This window comes from Calidris pugnax, unplaced genomic scaffold (genome assembly GCF_001431845.1).
Source record: "Calidris pugnax isolate Ruff unplaced genomic scaffold, ASM143184v1 scaffold20, whole genome shotgun sequence".
Taxonomy (NCBI): domain Eukaryota; kingdom Metazoa; phylum Chordata; class Aves; order Charadriiformes; family Scolopacidae; genus Calidris; species Calidris pugnax.
This window is the reverse complement of record NW_015094510.1, coordinates 21,983,970-22,002,946: the sequence shown is the minus strand read 5'-3', so window position 1 is coordinate 22,002,946 and position 18,977 is coordinate 21,983,970. Positions and strand designations below refer to the sequence as shown.

At 36.5% G+C, this 18,977-nt stretch overlaps 1 protein-coding gene across 7 annotated transcripts in view; it reads left to right on the top strand.

Annotated features, from left to right (window-relative positions):
* The window catches only part of FRY (FRY microtubule binding protein), a 217,415-nt gene that overhangs the window by 130,836 nt on the left and 67,602 nt on the right, over nt 1-18,977 (top strand). For all 7 annotated transcript variants that reach the window (XM_014965913.1, XM_014965912.1, XM_014965910.1 and 4 more), the window contains exons 18-30: nt 2,027-2,282; nt 3,401-3,583; nt 4,467-4,553; nt 6,162-6,421; nt 6,736-6,925; nt 7,662-7,786; nt 7,969-8,026; nt 11,149-11,240; nt 11,450-11,622; nt 13,517-13,677; nt 14,526-14,636; nt 16,663-16,817; nt 18,870-18,969. In XM_014965913.1, coding sequence (XP_014821399.1) covers nt 2,027-2,282; nt 3,401-3,583; nt 4,467-4,553; nt 6,162-6,421; nt 6,736-6,925; nt 7,662-7,786; nt 7,969-8,026; nt 11,149-11,240; nt 11,450-11,622; nt 13,517-13,677; nt 14,526-14,636; nt 16,663-16,817; nt 18,870-18,969 — 1,951 coding nt within the window. The remainder of the gene's footprint in view (nt 1-2,026; nt 2,283-3,400; nt 3,584-4,466; nt 4,554-6,161; nt 6,422-6,735; nt 6,926-7,661; nt 7,787-7,968; nt 8,027-11,148; nt 11,241-11,449; nt 11,623-13,516; nt 13,678-14,525; nt 14,637-16,662; nt 16,818-18,869; nt 18,970-18,977) is intronic.

Sequence of the window (18,977 nt, the reverse complement as noted above, 5' to 3'; positions counted from 1 at the left end):
GACTACTTCTCCCAATTATGAAAAAGTAGACCCAGAAGGTAAGTCTTTGCTGTTCTAGAGAACACTGCATTACATATATATTGTGTCTTTTCTGAGCCAGAGACTAAAATCAGTACAAGGATAAAAAACTTTGGAGAGGTGAGGTTTCAGCTCCTTTCTGTTTCTGAAACAAACATGAGAAGCTGTTCTGCCAGGTATTTGTGTGGGGCTGTGTTGTTGGGATGGAATGCTCTTAAATATTTTCTTTTCACTAAAGATAAAATAACATCTTTGGTTTAATGGGTTCTTTTATTCACAGTTTGGTTTGAATTTTTCATCCTCGCGTGTCTTTTGGCTTTTTCCAGGCGGAGTCAGTAACTCAGCAGCTAGACTTTCTTCCAGGGCAGCTGTATTCAAATCATAAGCCATAAAGCAGATGTCAAGTATATACTGTACCTTTTGACCTTTCACTTCCCACTGAAACCATTCATTAAGAATTCCCAAGTAGCTCTTAAATTTAACTGACTCAAGTGCAAACAAACAAAACATTTATTTGCTTCCTCAATCTGCCTGTGGTAATACACAGATGCATTCTTATGTTCAATTTGAGTTTCATCTCATTTGATAATGCCCTTGCACCATAACTTGGGCTTAGAGATGCATGTCTTTTGTATTCTCTTCCGTTACTACTTTGTGTCATTGTGGAAGTCATTTCATGGATGACTTAATCATAGTCTCAGGGGTTTTGCTTGTTTTTCTGGTTTTGGCACTCCAAAGAGGAGACAAAAACGGTCCTTTCTTAGCACAACAAAATACTGTGTTTCTAAATTTATATATAAAATCATGTGGTTATTGAAGTGTAACAGTTATTTTTGGAGTCATATTCACCAGAGGTGAAGTTTCATGGCAGTCACTTTCCTTTTGCTTAACTGAAATGTCCCCTGCCTCCCAATTAGGCAGCTGTAATGAACCAAATTTGTTGTGAGCCACATCTCATCATACACTTCCAACTGAATGGAATTTGGTTCCACTCCATTTGGCTGTTTTGGGTTTTTCTTCCTAGCTTTCTGTCCATTTCTTTAGAATGTGTCCTCATTTTTGACTATATGGATTAAGTGTAGATAAAATACTTTGAAAATGAGTTCTAACACACTACAGAAAATTACAGTCTCGTGGGTAATGAAAACAAAATACATCAGAAAGACAATGAACCAAAAATTTCAGAACACACTGATCTGAATTTACTTATTCTGCCAAGCTACTAACACAGAAGTGGTTTGGTAATTTTTGTGTCACATAAAAAGTATATAGAAATTTTATGTTGAAAAGAACTTCAACATGATGCAAATACAGAAGGAAATAAAATTTGAAAATGGGATCTACAAGGGCACCATCTTTCAGAGGGATTTTGGAGGTGCCCGATGTGCTTTTAAAAGTATGGAAAGTCCTGAGGCTGTTTTTCCCATTTCACTATCCTAAGTTGTTTAAAACATGAAGCAGTTCTTTACTGGAAGTGCTTCTTTTTATTTCTCTTGAAGATTTGCTTTCAGTAATTGTGATTTTCATCTTCACTAATGATTCTTTTAACTGTTAGGCAGCTGAGGTGGTGTGATTCTTTTATTCTTATATTGCAAGAAAACAAATAAATACATAAATTGTGAAATTATATATTAACCTGCAAGACTTTTGTTATCATAACTGAATAGCAGTTACTTTATAAGTGAGTAAGTCAGAAGTATACTTGGTTTGGGGAGACAACAAAGTTGCCAGATTATGTACTTTAAAGATAATATCTTTCAGGAGTGGAACAAAGACTTCTTTCAGATACTTGAATATGTTCAGGCGCTGTTGTAGCAAGAATTACATTATAAAAACTGGTTAAGGGTGTTTATTGTGGTCAGTACTAATGAAACCCTGATAGCATCATTGAAATTTACATTGTCATTGGGAATTTTCCATCAGTGTTAAGTTACTGAGAAGCATGTGCTCTTTACCACAATAAACACTTCTTAGATTTTTATTACCTGACATTTACTTTTACTTACAGGCTGTCTATCCATATGGATGATGAACTTCGACACATTGCACAGAATTCTCTTCAGGGTCTACTTGTTGACTTTGTTGACTGGCGGGAGGATGTACTCTTTGGTTTTACTAATTTTCTGCTGCGTGAAGTGAATGATATGCATCATACCCTTCTTGATACTTCACTGAAGTTGCTGCTACAGTTGCTTACGCAATGGAAGCTTGTAATACACACTCCAGGAAAAGCTTCTGAACAGGCAAAAACCAGATCTGCAGAGGTATGAAATCAAGAGTTCAGTGTCCTAACATTTCTACTAATTGAAGGCAGAAATTATGTTCCTTGGTATTGCTGCGGTTTATGTGTTTTGTATTTACTCACCTGAGAAGAATTTACTACGTAAGTTTTGTTAAGGTAATTAGTTCAGCTGTCGTTTGAGGACAGCTACGTCCTTGTGTAACACAGCAGATGTTATTGTTGTTGAGCAGCATAAGAGAATGCATGTCAAACTGAAATACGCGCATCAACAAAAGCCCATAAAGTGAAATATGTGTATGTAGAGGTGGCAGAAGGACATTTTCCCAGGACTGAAACTGATTGATAATGCTAGTGGGAAAGCTGAGATGAGTGACGTGAATCTTCCCTTCCCGTAGCCATTTCATTTAGTTAATTCAAAAACATCAGAGAACCAGATTGTTTCTACAGCCTGCTGTCTCCATGTGTTACAAACATTCCTGGGAACTGAACAGATTTGCTCGTGGTCCTCCCATCTGCACTGTCCCACAGATAATTTCACTATGAGAGATGATTTTCAGGCTTCTTGTCTCCTAATCCAATCACACTAGAATTTTTTTCCTTTGGGCAAGCATGACGTCTGCTTTATATCACAGAGGGCTATTAATTAATAGGTAGTAATGGTATTTCAAAAAATGTAGAAAAGGGAAAGCCTCACATATTTTTCAGTAAATATTGTTACACTTAACTGATGGGCTGAGGTTCTAAAGACCACCTACCAGGATATAATGTTGCCTGCTACAGGATCAAAGAAGGGCCTGAGGACTTGCTATCTGGAGTAGAAAAAGTGAGAAGTCTTCACAGTCTGACTTACCCATTCATTTGTTTTAGTGGAGGATGGAATAAAGCAGGTGGTGGAATTGCAAACCATATGGGGTTTGGGATGGGTTTGGCCAGAGGACTCTGCTCGGATATTGGTTTTGTGGAACAACCTAGCTTAAAGCAACCTTCATTGTTTGAGGGAATGCTGTCAATCTCCTACTTCAGCATTTACATGGCCTCTGCATTTTGTTTCTTTATATGTCCTTGTTAAATAGAATATTTCTTGGAGACCTGGTTTTCAAACACCATCACTCCATTTTCCCCCCTTGCACTGTTCTACAGTTGATACCAAATGGATCCAGCCACAGGATACAGTCTGAGAGAAGCCCCTATTCTAATGTACTACATGCAGTTGAAGGATTTGCACTGGTTCTGCTGTGTAGTTTCCAGGTTGCTACACGTAAACTAGCTGTTTTAATCCTCAGAGAGATCCGTGCTTTATTCCTGGCCCTTGGCCAAGCAGAGGTATGATTTTCCTTTTCTGGAACTCTGAATTCAAACTTTCCATAGATAAAGCTCAAAACTGCTATTAGAGTTGCTTTTAACATAATTGATGCATTGTAGCAGGTATGCACTCAGTTTATAAAAAAAAGCATCTGGTTTGAACTTACCATTTCTGTTTGTCTTTACACTGCAAACCTTTCTGTGTACTCAGGAATGTAATATTAATAACATGTGCCCTGTACAAGAATTTGAAAGGAAGTATGTACAGCAACTTTATATTTTCTCTTGGCATTACATGAATGTTAAAGACTCTGTAAAACATTTTTTTACTGCATGGATCATTTTTGTATTGTCACAATTATAAATTTGTATTGAAATTGAAACTAATTCCTGTAGCATACTGTTTTGTAAAAAGACACAGCATAAGACACATTTAAGATTATTTATACATGTTTTCCTTGTATAGTAAAGACATCTAAGTCTATTCTATGGTTTTAGAAATACGAAGAGTCATGTTGTGTGTTGGCGGTCACAGCTCAGTGAGCCATCTAAATGCCTAAGAACACAAATATGTGTGTTCATGGCAAAGGAATGCTTTAATAAACAGTAAGCTAATTTTTCAGTCTTTTGATAACCAGCTATCGAAAGTCATTTGGGATTTTCTGATATGTGCTTTTGTTCAATGAGCAGTGAGCTATAGCCACAAATTAACTTCATTTCAAACCACAGCCTCGGCTTGGTTCTGATATTAATATGAAAAAGACAAAACGCACCCACCGTTACCAATATTTTTTTTTTAGCTATTTGAGATTTATGTCATATTTTTAGGTGTTTTTTCTGGAAAAATAAGAAAGAAAATAATTTTCTCAGGGAGCAGTTAACTTGTGTTCTCTGTGTTATGCAGGATGATGACAGGCCTATGATTGATGTGATGGATCAATTGAGTTCTTCTATTCTTGAAAGTTTTATTCATGTGGCTGTTTCAGATTCAGTAAGTACTACTTTACTGTTACTGCTAGTGTTTACATAGTGGATGGACGTAACAAATATCAGACATAAAATACTGAAAATAAAGCAGCTAGAAATCAAAGAAGTCATACAGCTTTAAGACTCCAGCTATCTACCCAAGAGCTCCAAGGATCCACAATGTCCCAGACAATCTGTTCCATGAAAATAATCATACTATGGATATAAAAGATACTACATACTACATATAGAATAAAATAAATAATTAAAACCTATAACAAAATTATCAAAACTGCCTAGATTCTGGACCTTTGACCTGCATCCAAAAGAACCATTGAGCACCACCTATTTCTAGTACTGCCTAATGCTTGGGGCACTTGGAAACCACTCACTGCTATCATCTCTTCCAGAAGGGATAAGTTTTAGCTCCCTGGTGTGCCCAGAAGTGGCCCTGCCTGCAAACCCAACCCTAAGCTCCTCAGTCATTCACAGCTGGGGTGAATCCCTGCTTTCGCTCTCTCATGGGCCTGGTGCATCTAACGTGCCACCAGAGGAAACAGAGATGCAGTAAGCATTTTGAATGAAAACATATCAGCAGAAGAAGTAATACATTGGGCAGGAAAGTTGAGGGGTTAAAAACTGCGCAAGCAAGAGACATTCTGACTCTGTAACCCAGGAATCGGGATATTCAGCTGAAATACCAGAATCTGGGTTTGGATGTTGCAGTTCCTATAGGCAAACGTTTGGATTTTGTGCTTTAACTCTATGCTTTCATAATATAGCAAATAAAATCTGTTGCCTGTGTACCTGGTTTCTGACAAGTACAGCAGAGAGTGATAATTTAATGATTATGTTTGTAACAGTGTCTGCAGGATGCAGGCAACTGTTACATGCTATTCGAGGTCTGATATGTGAATAATAAGGATTCCAGAATACATGTGTTTTAAGTTTTCATTCTACAAAGTTGTTTTCTTAAAATTTAAATTACAGCAGAGAGATGGTTTGTTGATATGAGAACCCTACTCACCACTGAAGATAGCACAATTTAAAGTGGATTAAAACTGCTTGAACGCCTGCTTTAGCCTCTTAATTCCCTACATGCATATTCAAATACCCTGATGAATTCTGAAGAATCTTTATTAATAGCATTGGTATTTATCATATTGTCATAGCATGTAGGAGTCTTAATCACGGGCTAAAGCTCTGTGGGGCTGTTCAGACAATGAACATAAGGACAGTCTATTGCTATTACAGATTGCAGTCTCTTACAAGAGAAAGGGGATGCGTGCAGGGAGCAAAGAGAATAGAAAGTAACAATGAGATTATATTGATCAGCATACTCAGTAGTTATTGTAGGGTTTAAGGGAAAGTTATTTTGCCTATTGCAGTAAATAGGAGATTTAAGGAAGAACCAGAGGGGAAATAATGAGGAAGCTCTTACCAACATTTGTAAAAAGCTCCTCCTGAGTGAAAATGCAATGTGATAGGAAGCAAATGAGTGTTGGTCTAAAAAATCCAACAGAAGGTAGCCATAGAGCTTGAAAATAAAGACAAGTACTGAGGGGGAACATGGCAGGGAATACAATGGAAATAAATGACTGTCACTGTGATATTTTATATTTTATCTCCATAGACAACAATCCCATTAACACACAGCGTGGATTTGCAGTGGCTGGTGGAGTGGAATGCTGTCCTAGTAAATAGCCATTATGATGTGAAAAGTCCTTCCCATGTCTGGATATTTGCACAGTCCGTTAAAGACCCATGGGTTCTCTGCCTCTTCAGTTTTCTTAGACAGGAGAATTTACCAAAACATTGTCCTACAGCTCTCAGCTATGCTTGGCCATACGCTTTCACGAGGCTACAGCTGATAATGCCTCTTGTGGATCCAAAGTAAGTGGAAATCAGCATTTAACTTTCATTTTTATGGGTTGTGTGATTTTAAAACAAGATTTTTTTAGTCTCATGTTTCCGTGTCAGTCTGTGAGTCCTGCAAGGCTCTACCCAAACATTCAGTTTTGAGTTTCATAATTGCAGCTTCTGAGGGGGAAAAGTCTAGTTTTCTACCTTCATTGCTTTTTCCTACATGTTGGATAGTGGCTGGTGTCCAAATAGCGTGTTTTATTCCTTTTTAAAATATTTCAAGATACTGTGTAATTAAGACTGGCAATTTATTTTAATAATTTTAATGTATTTTTATATTCTAGTATTCCTGTTAATGCAAAGAAAACAAGTACAGCAAGCAGTGGAGACAACTATGTTACTTTGTGGAGAAACTATCTTATTCTCTGTTTTGGAGTAGCAAAGCCCAGTATTATGAGCCCAGGACACTTGCGTGCTTCGACACCAGAGATCATGGCTACCACTCCTGATGGAACAGTGAACTATGATAATAAGGTGATGCATCCTATTTCAAACAAATTATTCATTTAAGAGAGTTTCAAACTGCATCTGTATTCAAAATAATATCCTGATGAAATTATTTCAGTTTGGGGAATATTTTGACATACAGAAACTGCTCAGGGCATATAATTAACAATTAAAACTTCCGCATAATCTGTACTGACATGATGTGTCAATAAATACTTAGCAAAAGCTATGCCATATTAAAAATATTACCTTTTTTTTCACATTCTGGGTGATGTATATTCAAAATACAGAAGTTCTGCACTTAAGTGTTGAAGTTGTATTAGTTTATTATCCTTTTTCTTTCCTTGTAGAGCACTCCATAAATTTATAATGTTATTGAACAATAAGGCAGATTTCTGAATAAACATTGTATGCCTATCAAAGGAATATTATACAAAATACAGTTTCAAGTGGTAGCAACCTGAGAGGTGCAGGAGCTCCATAAATGCAATTACTGGAATATTTTAATGAAACAGCAAATTGCAATAATCTGAATAAAAGCAAAGAATTTCCCAGATGTATTTATTTGCTTCATCGAGATGACTGTGATGTCACTGGCATCCAGTTAAGCTGGTGGATTAATATCCATAATAGTAGAATCATTTCAGCATGTTTTTCAAGTACATATGGATTCATGCACAGTGTTTTTTTGTAAAAAAAAAATATTTGTTTAATATTGATAATCCTGAAAATTAAATGTCAATGATTTCTTCATATATTTTAGGCTATTGGAACTCCATCTGTTGGAGTCTTACTAAAGCAGCTAGTGCCTTTGATGAGACTTGAAAGCATAGAAATAACAGAATCACTTGTATTAGGATTTGGAAGAACAAATTCCCTTGTTTTCAGGTACTTCCCCACTTATCATTTTCTCAGTTATTTTCCTCTAATTCAAATGCATTACTTTTGTTGTACTTTAAATATACCCATATTTTTATTTGTACTTTAGACATTACTGTTCATGTATTAATTAAAATATTGGTGCTTTTCAGAGGAGATGATTGCTTTTACAATTTTTGTTTTAAATTTAGGGAATTAGTAGAAGAACTTCACCCACTAATGAAAGAAGCCCTAGAAAGAAGACCAGAGGTTAGTTGAGGAAATTAAATGTACTAATTTGTTCAAACTGCAAAATTAATTTAAAAGCAGTAATTTTGTCTTCTTGAAAAATAAAGAAGATCTTTTGTACTAAGTAACAATTCAAGCTCTGTGTGCAACAAGAATTTTATTAATTGTGTATAAGAACATAGCTTAAAATAATTCCATTAAAACTTAGTTTAGTTTAAATTCTATCAGTGATACAAAGTGTGCAATATAGAAATCTATTCTGAGGAAAAAATTCTGGTCACATGTGGAACCTCCTCATAGAGAATTCACATATATCAGAACTAACTACTTTCAGTATCTGGAAAAAACACCTTGTAACACAGCTGGGCTACAAGCATGTTTCATCATGGCTTTATAACATCGTTAAACAACAAGGCAGATTTCTTAATAAACATTGTATGCATGCCAAAGAAAGGAATACTATATGAAATACAGTTTCAGGTAGTAGCTTTTTATTTGCAGGGTAGGCAGAGTCATCTATTTCAATTTCAGTGTACCCTATTTGTTTATTCTAAATACAGCAGGTTAACTGGCAAATTCATCATTGTTTTCACTGTCATTATAGGGCTGTCCTTTGTTATAATAGAAAGTAGTGCTAGAAGAGATCCCGACAGATCATCTGATCTGTCCAAGGGAGGATGAACTAGTTTTGCATCATCCAGGACAGATGTTGTCTAAACTGTTCTTAAAAACCTCTGGTGACAGACTCTGCAGCCTGACTAAGCAGTTTAGTCACAAGATGTGTCTGTGCAGCGAAACAGGAGAGCCCCAGGGAGAGCTGGAGCACTGGACCCGAGTTCCCGTTCTGCCCAAATTTCCCTTCTTGGCTCTGTTTTGGATTATTCCAGCTGGCCCCAAGACAGAAATCTGAGATGACTCTGGAGCTAGTTCACACCCAGGAAAAGCTCCAGGAGCCACCAAACTTGTCCTCCACCAGGCTACCCCAGCTGCTTTTCCTCTGCTATACCTCCCCTCAGCCCCTGCCTCCCACTGTGCAGCAGCCTGAGGGCCAGGGTACCAAACCACCACCCTGGCTGCAAAACACCCCTCAGGTTAGAGCAGGCAGTTGGTGATAAGAAAATACTTTACCTGGTTCTCAAACACTTCCGAACTGTGTCCAGTGCTCTGTCCTCCATGGCAGTTTCAGTAGGGTGTCCTCATGGTGACCTAGTGTGCTGTCCCCTTCTGCCAAGTCGTAGTCTTTGGTGAAGAAGCTACACAGAGAATGGTGGTCAGGAAGAAGTTAAATCATTAATAGCTGGACAGAGGGTCTCAGCTATGCCCAATATGGAAATAAACAAAAATTCATTCATTAATTCATGTGAAGTGTTAGGTGGACAATTCTTAATAATTCTGTGTCTGGCAAGCATCCACTACCATTTCCACTCTGTGTTGCTTCACACCTCAATTCACTTGTGTGCCTTCCATCCCTATGAAGTCTTTGATTTGAAGGTCACTTGTTTTCAACTGGGCAGCAGTTGGATTAATACACGTTAGTGCAGCCACTTGCATCTGCATTTCTGACTGTGCACCACTGAAGAGAACATAGACTTGAGCAGCCTTTTCTGGAGACATACATATCCAGTCTACCCTCAGGAAAGGAATAATGAGAATGCAGAGGTTTACAGTGTGCTGTAAGAGCAAATTTAGCACGTGGAAATTTCAGTACAGGAACATGAGAACAAGAGACTGCAATGTTAATCCCTGTATGTCTCCTGCTGTGAAGAACTGGGACACCTTCCTGAAGGCAGCACCACCAGTAAACCAAGGAGGGACTGTGCAGGTCGTGTAGCTGTAGAGAACACGGCAGGCCTCCCTGTCAGCAGGCAGGTATCCAACACGTCAGAAATAAATTCCTTGAACTGACATATGCTACGACTAGAAAGAGCACAGCCAAGAACTGCAGGGGTAAACCAAAATGGACATTACACAAGATCCACCATGTGGGCTCTGGCACAGGGCTTGCCAGATGGCCTCAACACCATTGCAGGAGGCAGCAGAGCCTGTTAAATACTCTGTTACAATAAAACTGCTTTATTCTCTACATATGCTTCCTGGAATCTTTAAGGTGTAAAAAACCAGGGCTCTAAACAGGACAAATGAAATGTCATGATGATTTGAATTAAACCTTTGGCTAGGATGCTGCAGCCTGCCAGTCCTGGGTCAGAATGCCAGGGGAAGTATCACTTCTTTTTCCCAAGTTTCTGCTGCTGGCCGTGGGCAAAGCCAGAGTACTAGGTGAGATAAGCCTTGATCTGACCCAGTATTGCCATTCGTACATTCTGAAGTGGAAAAATTGAGCTTTCTCTGAGCTTTTCTTGTTCTGGCAGCAAATTTCTTTGAGTGCAATAGCAGCTTTTTGACTTCCTCACATTTTTTGTTTAGTGGAGATGTGGGATACAAAGAAACAAGTCAATTTAGCCCTTCAGCAAAGAACAGGCCTTGTTGCATTCACATCTTTCAAGGCAAATAGAAGGCAGAAAGGACAGCTTTCTAGAAGACAATGAGATACAATGAACCGGTTAACAACAGTGTAGTCCTTTTCTGTGGGAGGAGTATGTTAAGTGTGTGTACAACCACTGCAGTCAACACATCCAAGAGTGTCCTGGAGTGGTGCAAACTTGAATGTGGGTGATCATGTAGCTGCAGTATTACCAAGTTCAGGAATGGAAAATCACCAAAATATTTTCCTGGGTTCTAGATACCAGTTCTGCACTTACAGTGCTTCCAGCACCTGAAATAGATGGAGTTAAGCGAGCATGAGTACTCCTGCTAACTGAAGATAGTATGTTTTTTGGAACACGAACCTTGAATATTAATTAATTTTTATCCAGTATGTCATTATTTCATTTCCACATTTTCAATGCTGTTAATAGTTTGTTCAAGAATAGTTACAGAGACAAAAATTTGATCATGTGCAGTTCTGCGTTGATGTATAAGCACGCTGTTAGGCTGAAATATCCAAACGCAGTCCAGTTCCTTCATGAAGAAAATGCTTGAACTGGGATTCTTAAATCTTACTACTCTGCTGACATTTCTGAAGTTACTAGTTTTTAATGTATGCACCTATGTATATAACAATTGTTGTTTTTTTAAATTCCAAGAACAAGAAACGTCGAGAACGCCGAGATCTCCTAAGACTGCAGTTACTGCGAATTTTTGAACTACTTGCTGATGCTGGTGTTATAAGTGACAGGTAGGACTATCACTTATCATAAACCTTTAAGTGAAATAATCTTTAACTGAAATAATTTTCAGTGTTTACAACACTGAGCTTTTGTCAGTATGTTCTTTGAAGAATTGTGAATTCTATCAGATACTGAGAGATTTTATGCATTTATTCAGAAAGTTTTAGTATAACTACACTGTTTATCTATATTAATGTACAACTTTCCTTTATGCTAGTACAAATGGAGCCTTAGAAAGAGATACCTTAGCCCTTGGAGCCTTGTTCTTAGAGTATGTTGATCTGACTCGCATGCTTCTGGAGGCTGAAAATGATAAAGAAGTCGAAATCCTTAAGGATATGAGAGCACATTTCAGTGCAATGATTGCCAACTTGATTCAGTGTGTTCCAGGTATGGTGCTAAATTATCTCAACATACTATGAAATTGCATTTAATATATGTATTGGAAAAGTAATTTTTTTTTTATTTCCGTGGCTTTTTCACTGCTTGTGAATTGTCATGTAACAAATGTAAAGGGGAATGTGGACAAAAAGCTTGTTGAAGCTTGTAATATTCATATATATAAGAATCATCTCTTTAAAAGCCCAGCAAAGAAAATGTCTGTGACTTCTGGGGGCTCCAGATTTTTTTGACATAAGGCTTTATTTGCTTCCATTTCACTTTATTGCCAGACTCTTCATAAACTCAGACAGGCCTTGAAAAATATAGATAGGTGCAGAAAATGTCCAATATTGAATGTAGTGAAAAACTTGCCTGAGGTGTTGAGGCTACATCCTATGTTACCTGACTCCTGTTGTATAGCAAAGATTTCTCCAGTTGATTTCATGCTTTTTATATATTGCAAGATCACTTCAGAAATGTAACGTAATTGAAATAGCAAAAAAACCCCACAACAGTGTGCTGTAAAGTGCATGTAATTACTGGAAGATAAAGTCTGGAGATGAATCAGTCTATGTAAATCTGCTATCTCCAGATCATTTATGACAGAACATAACAGCATTGGTAGCAACAAATAAGAAGGAATTCAAAAGAGTACGTAAGAGAATAAGTAATGAACACGTGTTTTTATGTAAGTTCCCAGTGTGCAAATTTTGTCAAAGTGGTATAGTTGCTTTCAACTGAGATACATAAAAAGTACACAATAGTTGAACAAGACAAGTGAAAAAATGGCATCCCTGCTATTCTCATTTAATACAATAGAAAAATACCCTTTGAACTGAAGTTCTTAGCTGCTCTTAACAAACAAAAGGAATTTCTTTCCTTTATTCATTTTCTGAGTGATGCTCATTAACAATACAGAATTTCTTTTGCTGGGGGTATTTACAAAGGCCTTCCTTTTGCATTCATTCTCACATTCAACAAGGCACATGACCAGTGACTGCATGTTATATGAATTTTCCACAATGAAACAGTCATGTCATATATTTTGAGAGAATACAATAGTAACTGATGCATTTCAATAATTCAGAGATGTATTTTCTGCTAACTAGACAGCTTTAAAATATATCCCTAGCTAACAAAGCCGTTACATTTAACTCCTAGCAAACAAATGTTTATTGTGTCAACATCTATCGTCTTTAGCCCTGTTCATATTGATTTGCATTATTATTGTCTAGTTAGACTTTGTTGGCTTTCAGCACAGTTTCTAAAGGAAAATAATTGGCCAGTAGCAGTTTGCCAGTCTCGTTTAATAAACACAGTACCGCCTCTGCCATCGTGTTTTGGTGAATTAAAACTACTGTTTAAAGGATCTCTCTTTTTTTTTTTCCCACGTGGTTGAGAATTCAAAGATATTTTTCATTTGCTGAGGTAATATAGCTGTTCTGAAAATATACCACAGTTTTGTCATAAACAAACGGGCACCAAGTTTCTTTTATTTCTTGTCCCTACCTGTTACTGTATTAGAATAAGACATATGTACTGTTTGAGCTTGGATTTAAAGGATCGGAAAAAACAAGTAAATATTTGCCACTAAAGGAATGCAAGAGGCAGTGAAAAGCCTGATTCTATAATCAGTTTCTTGCATGCTGTTTCTAAAGTCAGATGTACTTGCTTGTAAAGCTACACTTTAATTCAGAACGGAAAGTTCTTAGAAAAAAGCTACATCTTATTTGTTATATTAAATTTTTAAAACAAGCTTAGATACTTTGGAGTAAGTGTATATTGAGCATTTAAGCAAAACTCCCTTTTTGTAGAAATTTGAAATTCGTGTCATCAGCTTTGCCGCATGAATGTGTATTTAACATTAACAAATCACAACAATTTCTATTTCTGTTCCCTTTAGTTCACCACAGGAGATTCCTCTTCCCTCAGCAGAGCCTGAGGCATCACCTGTTCATCTTATTCAGCCAGTGGGCAGGGCCTTTCAGTATTATGTTCACACCGCTGGACCGGTACAGTGATAGAAATCATCAGATTACAAGATACCAGTATTGTGCATTAAAGGTATGAAAGTTTCACTGCCAAAATCAGTAATAGCAGTTTTCCAGTCAAAATACAAGTAATCGTGGGGTTTATTTTCTTTTATTTCACAGAAATTTGAATCGGCATACTTGATGCAAACTTGTGTACTCACACGTGTGTGTACAGTGGTATCACAGAATACAGCAGTATGAGCCAGTGAATTTATGCATTTTTTTTCTTTGTAGAGTCTTTTCAAGGCTAATTATTTTCAAAACCAGAATGCATTTTAAAATTTTACTTAGCTGTTCATTACCAGGTTATCAGATTCAGTGAGAGGGTATTAGGCTCTGAAATTAAATATAGTACCATTTCATTATCACATGCACATCTCAGGACTGTCTCCCACGTAGGCCTGGACACATGCTCAATAATGATAAAATACTTTTGTGGCAAACCCAGTTGCAACTCACCCACAAAAGTGATCTGGGAAAATAATAGCTTATGTACTTACATAAGCTGCATCGCATACAACAATTTTAATGTCTGAAGAAAAATACTGTTACAAAATCTGTGTATTTTAATTATTTTTGTAGCTGGATTTGTAAAGATTGGATAAAATGACAACATGTATTCTGAAGAATGGGAAAACTGGGCTGTGATATTACTGCCAAAATGCTTAAACTCAGCATTATCTTGAAATACAGTAACATCTATAGCAAAATAATTATTGAATTCTAGCAATTCAGTGGTTACCATTTTCACCATAGTTCCCTCAAAAATAAAGCTGAGAGGCAGTCCTGTTAGCCTGGACCTGAGCTCAAATAATTCTGAAAGGTTCATTCTTGTTCCTTTTTTGTGCAACTAAAGTTCCTTTGTCCATGTCTTTTTAGGCCATGTCAGCTGTGCTCTGCTGTGGACCCGTATTTGATAATGTTGGTCTTTCCCCTGACGGATATCTTTACAAATGGCTTGATAACATTCTGGCTTGTCAAGATTTACGTGTAAGTACTCACCAAAATGCAATGCTGATGAAGAATTTTAGTCTCTGTACTGGGTGAGTAAAGAGTTTGTGGCTGTAAGAACTAAGACTGTATACATTCGCTTTTGAGCAGGAAACAATAGCTTTATGCAAGGTTCTAATACAAAAATGTAATTAGTTTAAAAGCATTTAAATAGCAAAAGAATTATTATTCATGAAAATATAATGTAGGCAAATAATAAGCCCCCAAAAATTTCTTTATGGCTCAGTCTTACTTGCAACAGAAATTTAGGCTTCTCATCTGCTAGTAAAAAAAAGTTAAAAATGGCATGGCTCAAAAATGTTTGTATTTCTGTTTGGAGTACTTCCACCCACCTGCTTCAAGCTTCTGTGGAATAAGAATATAAAATCCCTTCCTGCTTGGTAACGTAGATGCTGATGAAACAAATCTGAGTGCAAGTGAGTTTGTGGATCTTCCAAAGAAGTCAAGAGGATAACGATTCAGGAGACAAAAGAAAAGATTTTTTTTTTCTTTTTAAAAAGCATGTAATAGAATACGCTTGCAATTTCTCTTCCGTTTTTGTGAAGATGGGTTTTGACTTGGTAACTACCCAGTCATATTTCTGTATTTATAACGGATTGGACTATCTCTTTGATTAATGCATAGTAGATTGGTGATTTACATGAAGTGGAGAGAGAGAACGATGATCTTTCATGTTGTGGTATCTTGCACTTTGACCTGCTGTTCTCCCTAAAAGCCTCATACCTGCACAGGTGGCTGTGGCTGCTAAAAATGCAGACAGCAAAGCCTAAAGGCTTGTTGAGCAGCTAGAGGATACATGCTGTAGTAATGATAATTCATTAGGAAAAAGTTTTGGATAAATTAGAAGAAAGAAAAGATGGCTACAGAGAAGATCTTTGGGAAATTACGTAAGATTTTGGAATGTTGGTAGGGATGGAGCTATGAAGATATGTGTAAGTGATACATATAATTGAAATTCTTATGGATGTGGGAAGGAAACACACAGAACAAGAGTAAGAAAAAGATACACTTTTCCTCTTGACATGCTTTCATTATCATCAAGAAATATTATCTCACCATGTCTAATTAATCTAATTAATCATTAGTATATACCACTTATAAAGTAACTAGGGACAAAAATTACCATTTTTTAACTTTTCCCCTTGAAATGCAGAATTTGGGTATGATAGGTGAAATTTGTTTCCCCTAAGCTAATACTATAATTCATAATTAATCATTGTAATGAAAAATTGTAACTAAACTGCATTGCCTGTACAACTAGTTCAGATTTAGAGAAGGATCCTACCCCGTCCATTAACATTAAGTATTATTTGCAGACTTTAGTAGTTAAGTAGTTAGCTACACTTGATGATAGAGTATTATTAGTGATTAATGTTTGGTATTCTGGTACTATCCTCTATTGAAGGATCACAGTCCAAGCCGTAGTGGTGATGTGTGGGTAGCAGTGATGGTACCAGGATTAAGTGATACAAGGTTTGTAGGGAGAGTTATTAGGTTGCTTGATGTAGTTGGATTAAACATAAAAGTTTTCATAGCCCCAGGCTTGCAAAAGGTATATTTCTTTTTCTGCCTTGCCTCTGTTTCAGTCAAAAGGAGGATAAACACAAAAGTGTATCACTTTATGAAACTCAAATGGAGTAGGAAATAAATATTTAACAAATAAATTAACCAATGCAAATGGTAATTGTCCTAAAACACCTACCAAGCATCCTAGATTTTCCAAAGATTCTGCTTTTTCTGTGCTTAATTTTGGAAACCTCCTTTGAACATTCATTTCATTTATGTAGTCTTCATACAAACAATTTTCTCTTACGTGATGAGTATTGAAAACCAAGTCACATTTCTACTGTGCTATCCCTAAACTAAATTTATGATAAATTTTCTGATTTTCCTTAGTTTGAATACCCTGTTTTCCCCTTGTTTTGCCTGTGTCACTGTAAGAATTGTAGAGAATGAACATATCTGATCTAACAAATCATGTTTTGACATATATTTATATGTTCAGGTTCATCAGCTTGGCTGTGAGGTTGTAGTCCTGTTGCTAGAACTGAATCCTGATCAAATCAATCTCTTCAACTGGGCTATAGATCGATGTTACACTGGATCATACCAGCTTGCCTCTGGATGTTTCAAAGCCATTGCAACAGTGTGTGGGAGCAGGTATTTATTAGTCTATTAATCTACACTTTCAAATGTAAAGAAAACTGTAGGTTCAGCTTGTGTTGTAAAGAATTGCTGGTCATGCTCTTACGTTATATCCTCTCAAACAACGTTTGGGGACTATATCACTTTCTTTCCATGATTCTAAAAACAAAGTGGTGTGCTTGGTAAAGATGCTCTTCCCATGCATATATTTGAAATCTGTGGCATTTTTATGCTATTTCACTCAGGAAGAGACAAAATAACCTCAACACCTTGAATATATATCATAAATCCGGTTTCAAAAGATTTAGCATGGTTTTTCACTTACTTTATAAAAGGAAAATTGCTTTAAATGTTACTAGCTTGAAAGTAATTATTTTGTGCCTTTTCTAACTGGCTTTCCTTTTATTTGATTACCTGTTCACTTTCTGTGGATTGGTATCATCATTGCTGCTAATGCTAAGCAACCACGAGCTACATGAAGACACAAATACAAATACTGCTTTTGTGTCAGATCATCATAAAAATGTATCTCTTTTTATTGGTATTTTTTCAAGACAAAATTTATAGAGACATTCAATGACAGTCTAAGAAAAATAAGATAATTTGCATCTAATTAAAATAAATCCGAACATTTTACTCTTGACAAAAAATAATTTGGGAAGATGTCTGATCAGCATAGTTCAATAGAGAAATACTTGGGATACAGGAAATCAAAACAAGTCAAGTATTTTAGAATTTATCTGTAAAAATATTTCGTTCTTACAGGAATAACTAGACTGTAGACTGCATTATACTGAGATTTTAAAAGTACGAATGGAATTTTGTACTTGCAAATTCAGTTATTTTAAGAGGTTTTTTGGTTTAATGAACACATAAACATATCAGGTTTGCAGCCAGTCTTTTTTCCTCAGATTGTGTCACTTATGGCACTGTGCCCTAAAAATTAATCTTTTCTGTACCTACAGTAAAAAATGAGAGTATGATCTGCATGATTTACTGTAGAGGGAAAGTCTGATTTTTATCAAGTTGGGGATTTTTATTAATATTGGAAAACTGTTAACCATTTTTCCTCTATTGTCTATCAAAAGTATAGAGAGGCCACTGCTTAAACTACTTGTAAAGTGAGCAGTAATGTATTTCATTGCTGATGTCTGTCTTTCTACAAAGAAGCTGCTTCCCTTAACTTCTTTTTTATTATTATTTTTTAAACTTAGTGGAAGGACAAAGAGACAGGTGTAGAGGATAGAGTGCAGGTAGTATTTGGAATTACCAAGAATGTCCCATGCCACACATGTATTTTCCATATTTTTAAACACTAAAATGTCTAAATACGCATCCTGCAGCCATCCAGGAGTACAGTAGCTCACAATCAGGATGAGAAATTGATGGTTCATAATTAAATCACATGCATCGTGAGAAAGCAGAAACTTATGTAGTGAAAATCCAAATAATGTGACTTGGGAATTGCTTTTTCTGGCAATATTCTCATTAAGTTAACACTTTACCATGTTTACCCTTACAATTAATATTGGCTTTATAGATAGTGAACTTTTTGAAGCTGTGCTTCGTGTTTACTCTTTGAAAACAATTTTCATAGAACTGTCTAACATGTGGGAATGTGCATGTCAGAGGTAGTGTCTGTTCTCCAAAGGGACTCTTTTAATTGCAGCTTGGCTTAAGAAGCAATTTTCAGGCTTCAGCCCTAGAAATTTTTGTGCTACCCATCTTCTCTCATGGATGTTGGACTGTTCAATAAAGAGTTTATGTTATAAATTAAAATGAATTAACAGTTACAGACACAGGTATTGCTTTTCTCGGTGTGGGTAACTCAGTGCATTCCTAAGCATCAGTCTAAGGTAATTATAAATAATCCCTTCTTTCTTCCTATTCACCAGATGGCCCTTTCATCAGGCAGCATGTATTCATAAGGGCTTCCTTTCCCATCTTCTGGTGGTAGAACAGATAAAAGATGACATTCTCTTTAGACCATATTACAGAGTAAATCAGAGTGAATATAATCTGCATTCCTCAACAACGTTCACAAAAATATACTGTTTATTCTTCCAGGAACTATCCTTTTGATATAGTGACGCTTTTGAACTTGGTGCTGTTCAAGGCATCTGACACCAACAGAGAGATTTATGAAATTTCCATGCAACTTATGCAGGCATGTAT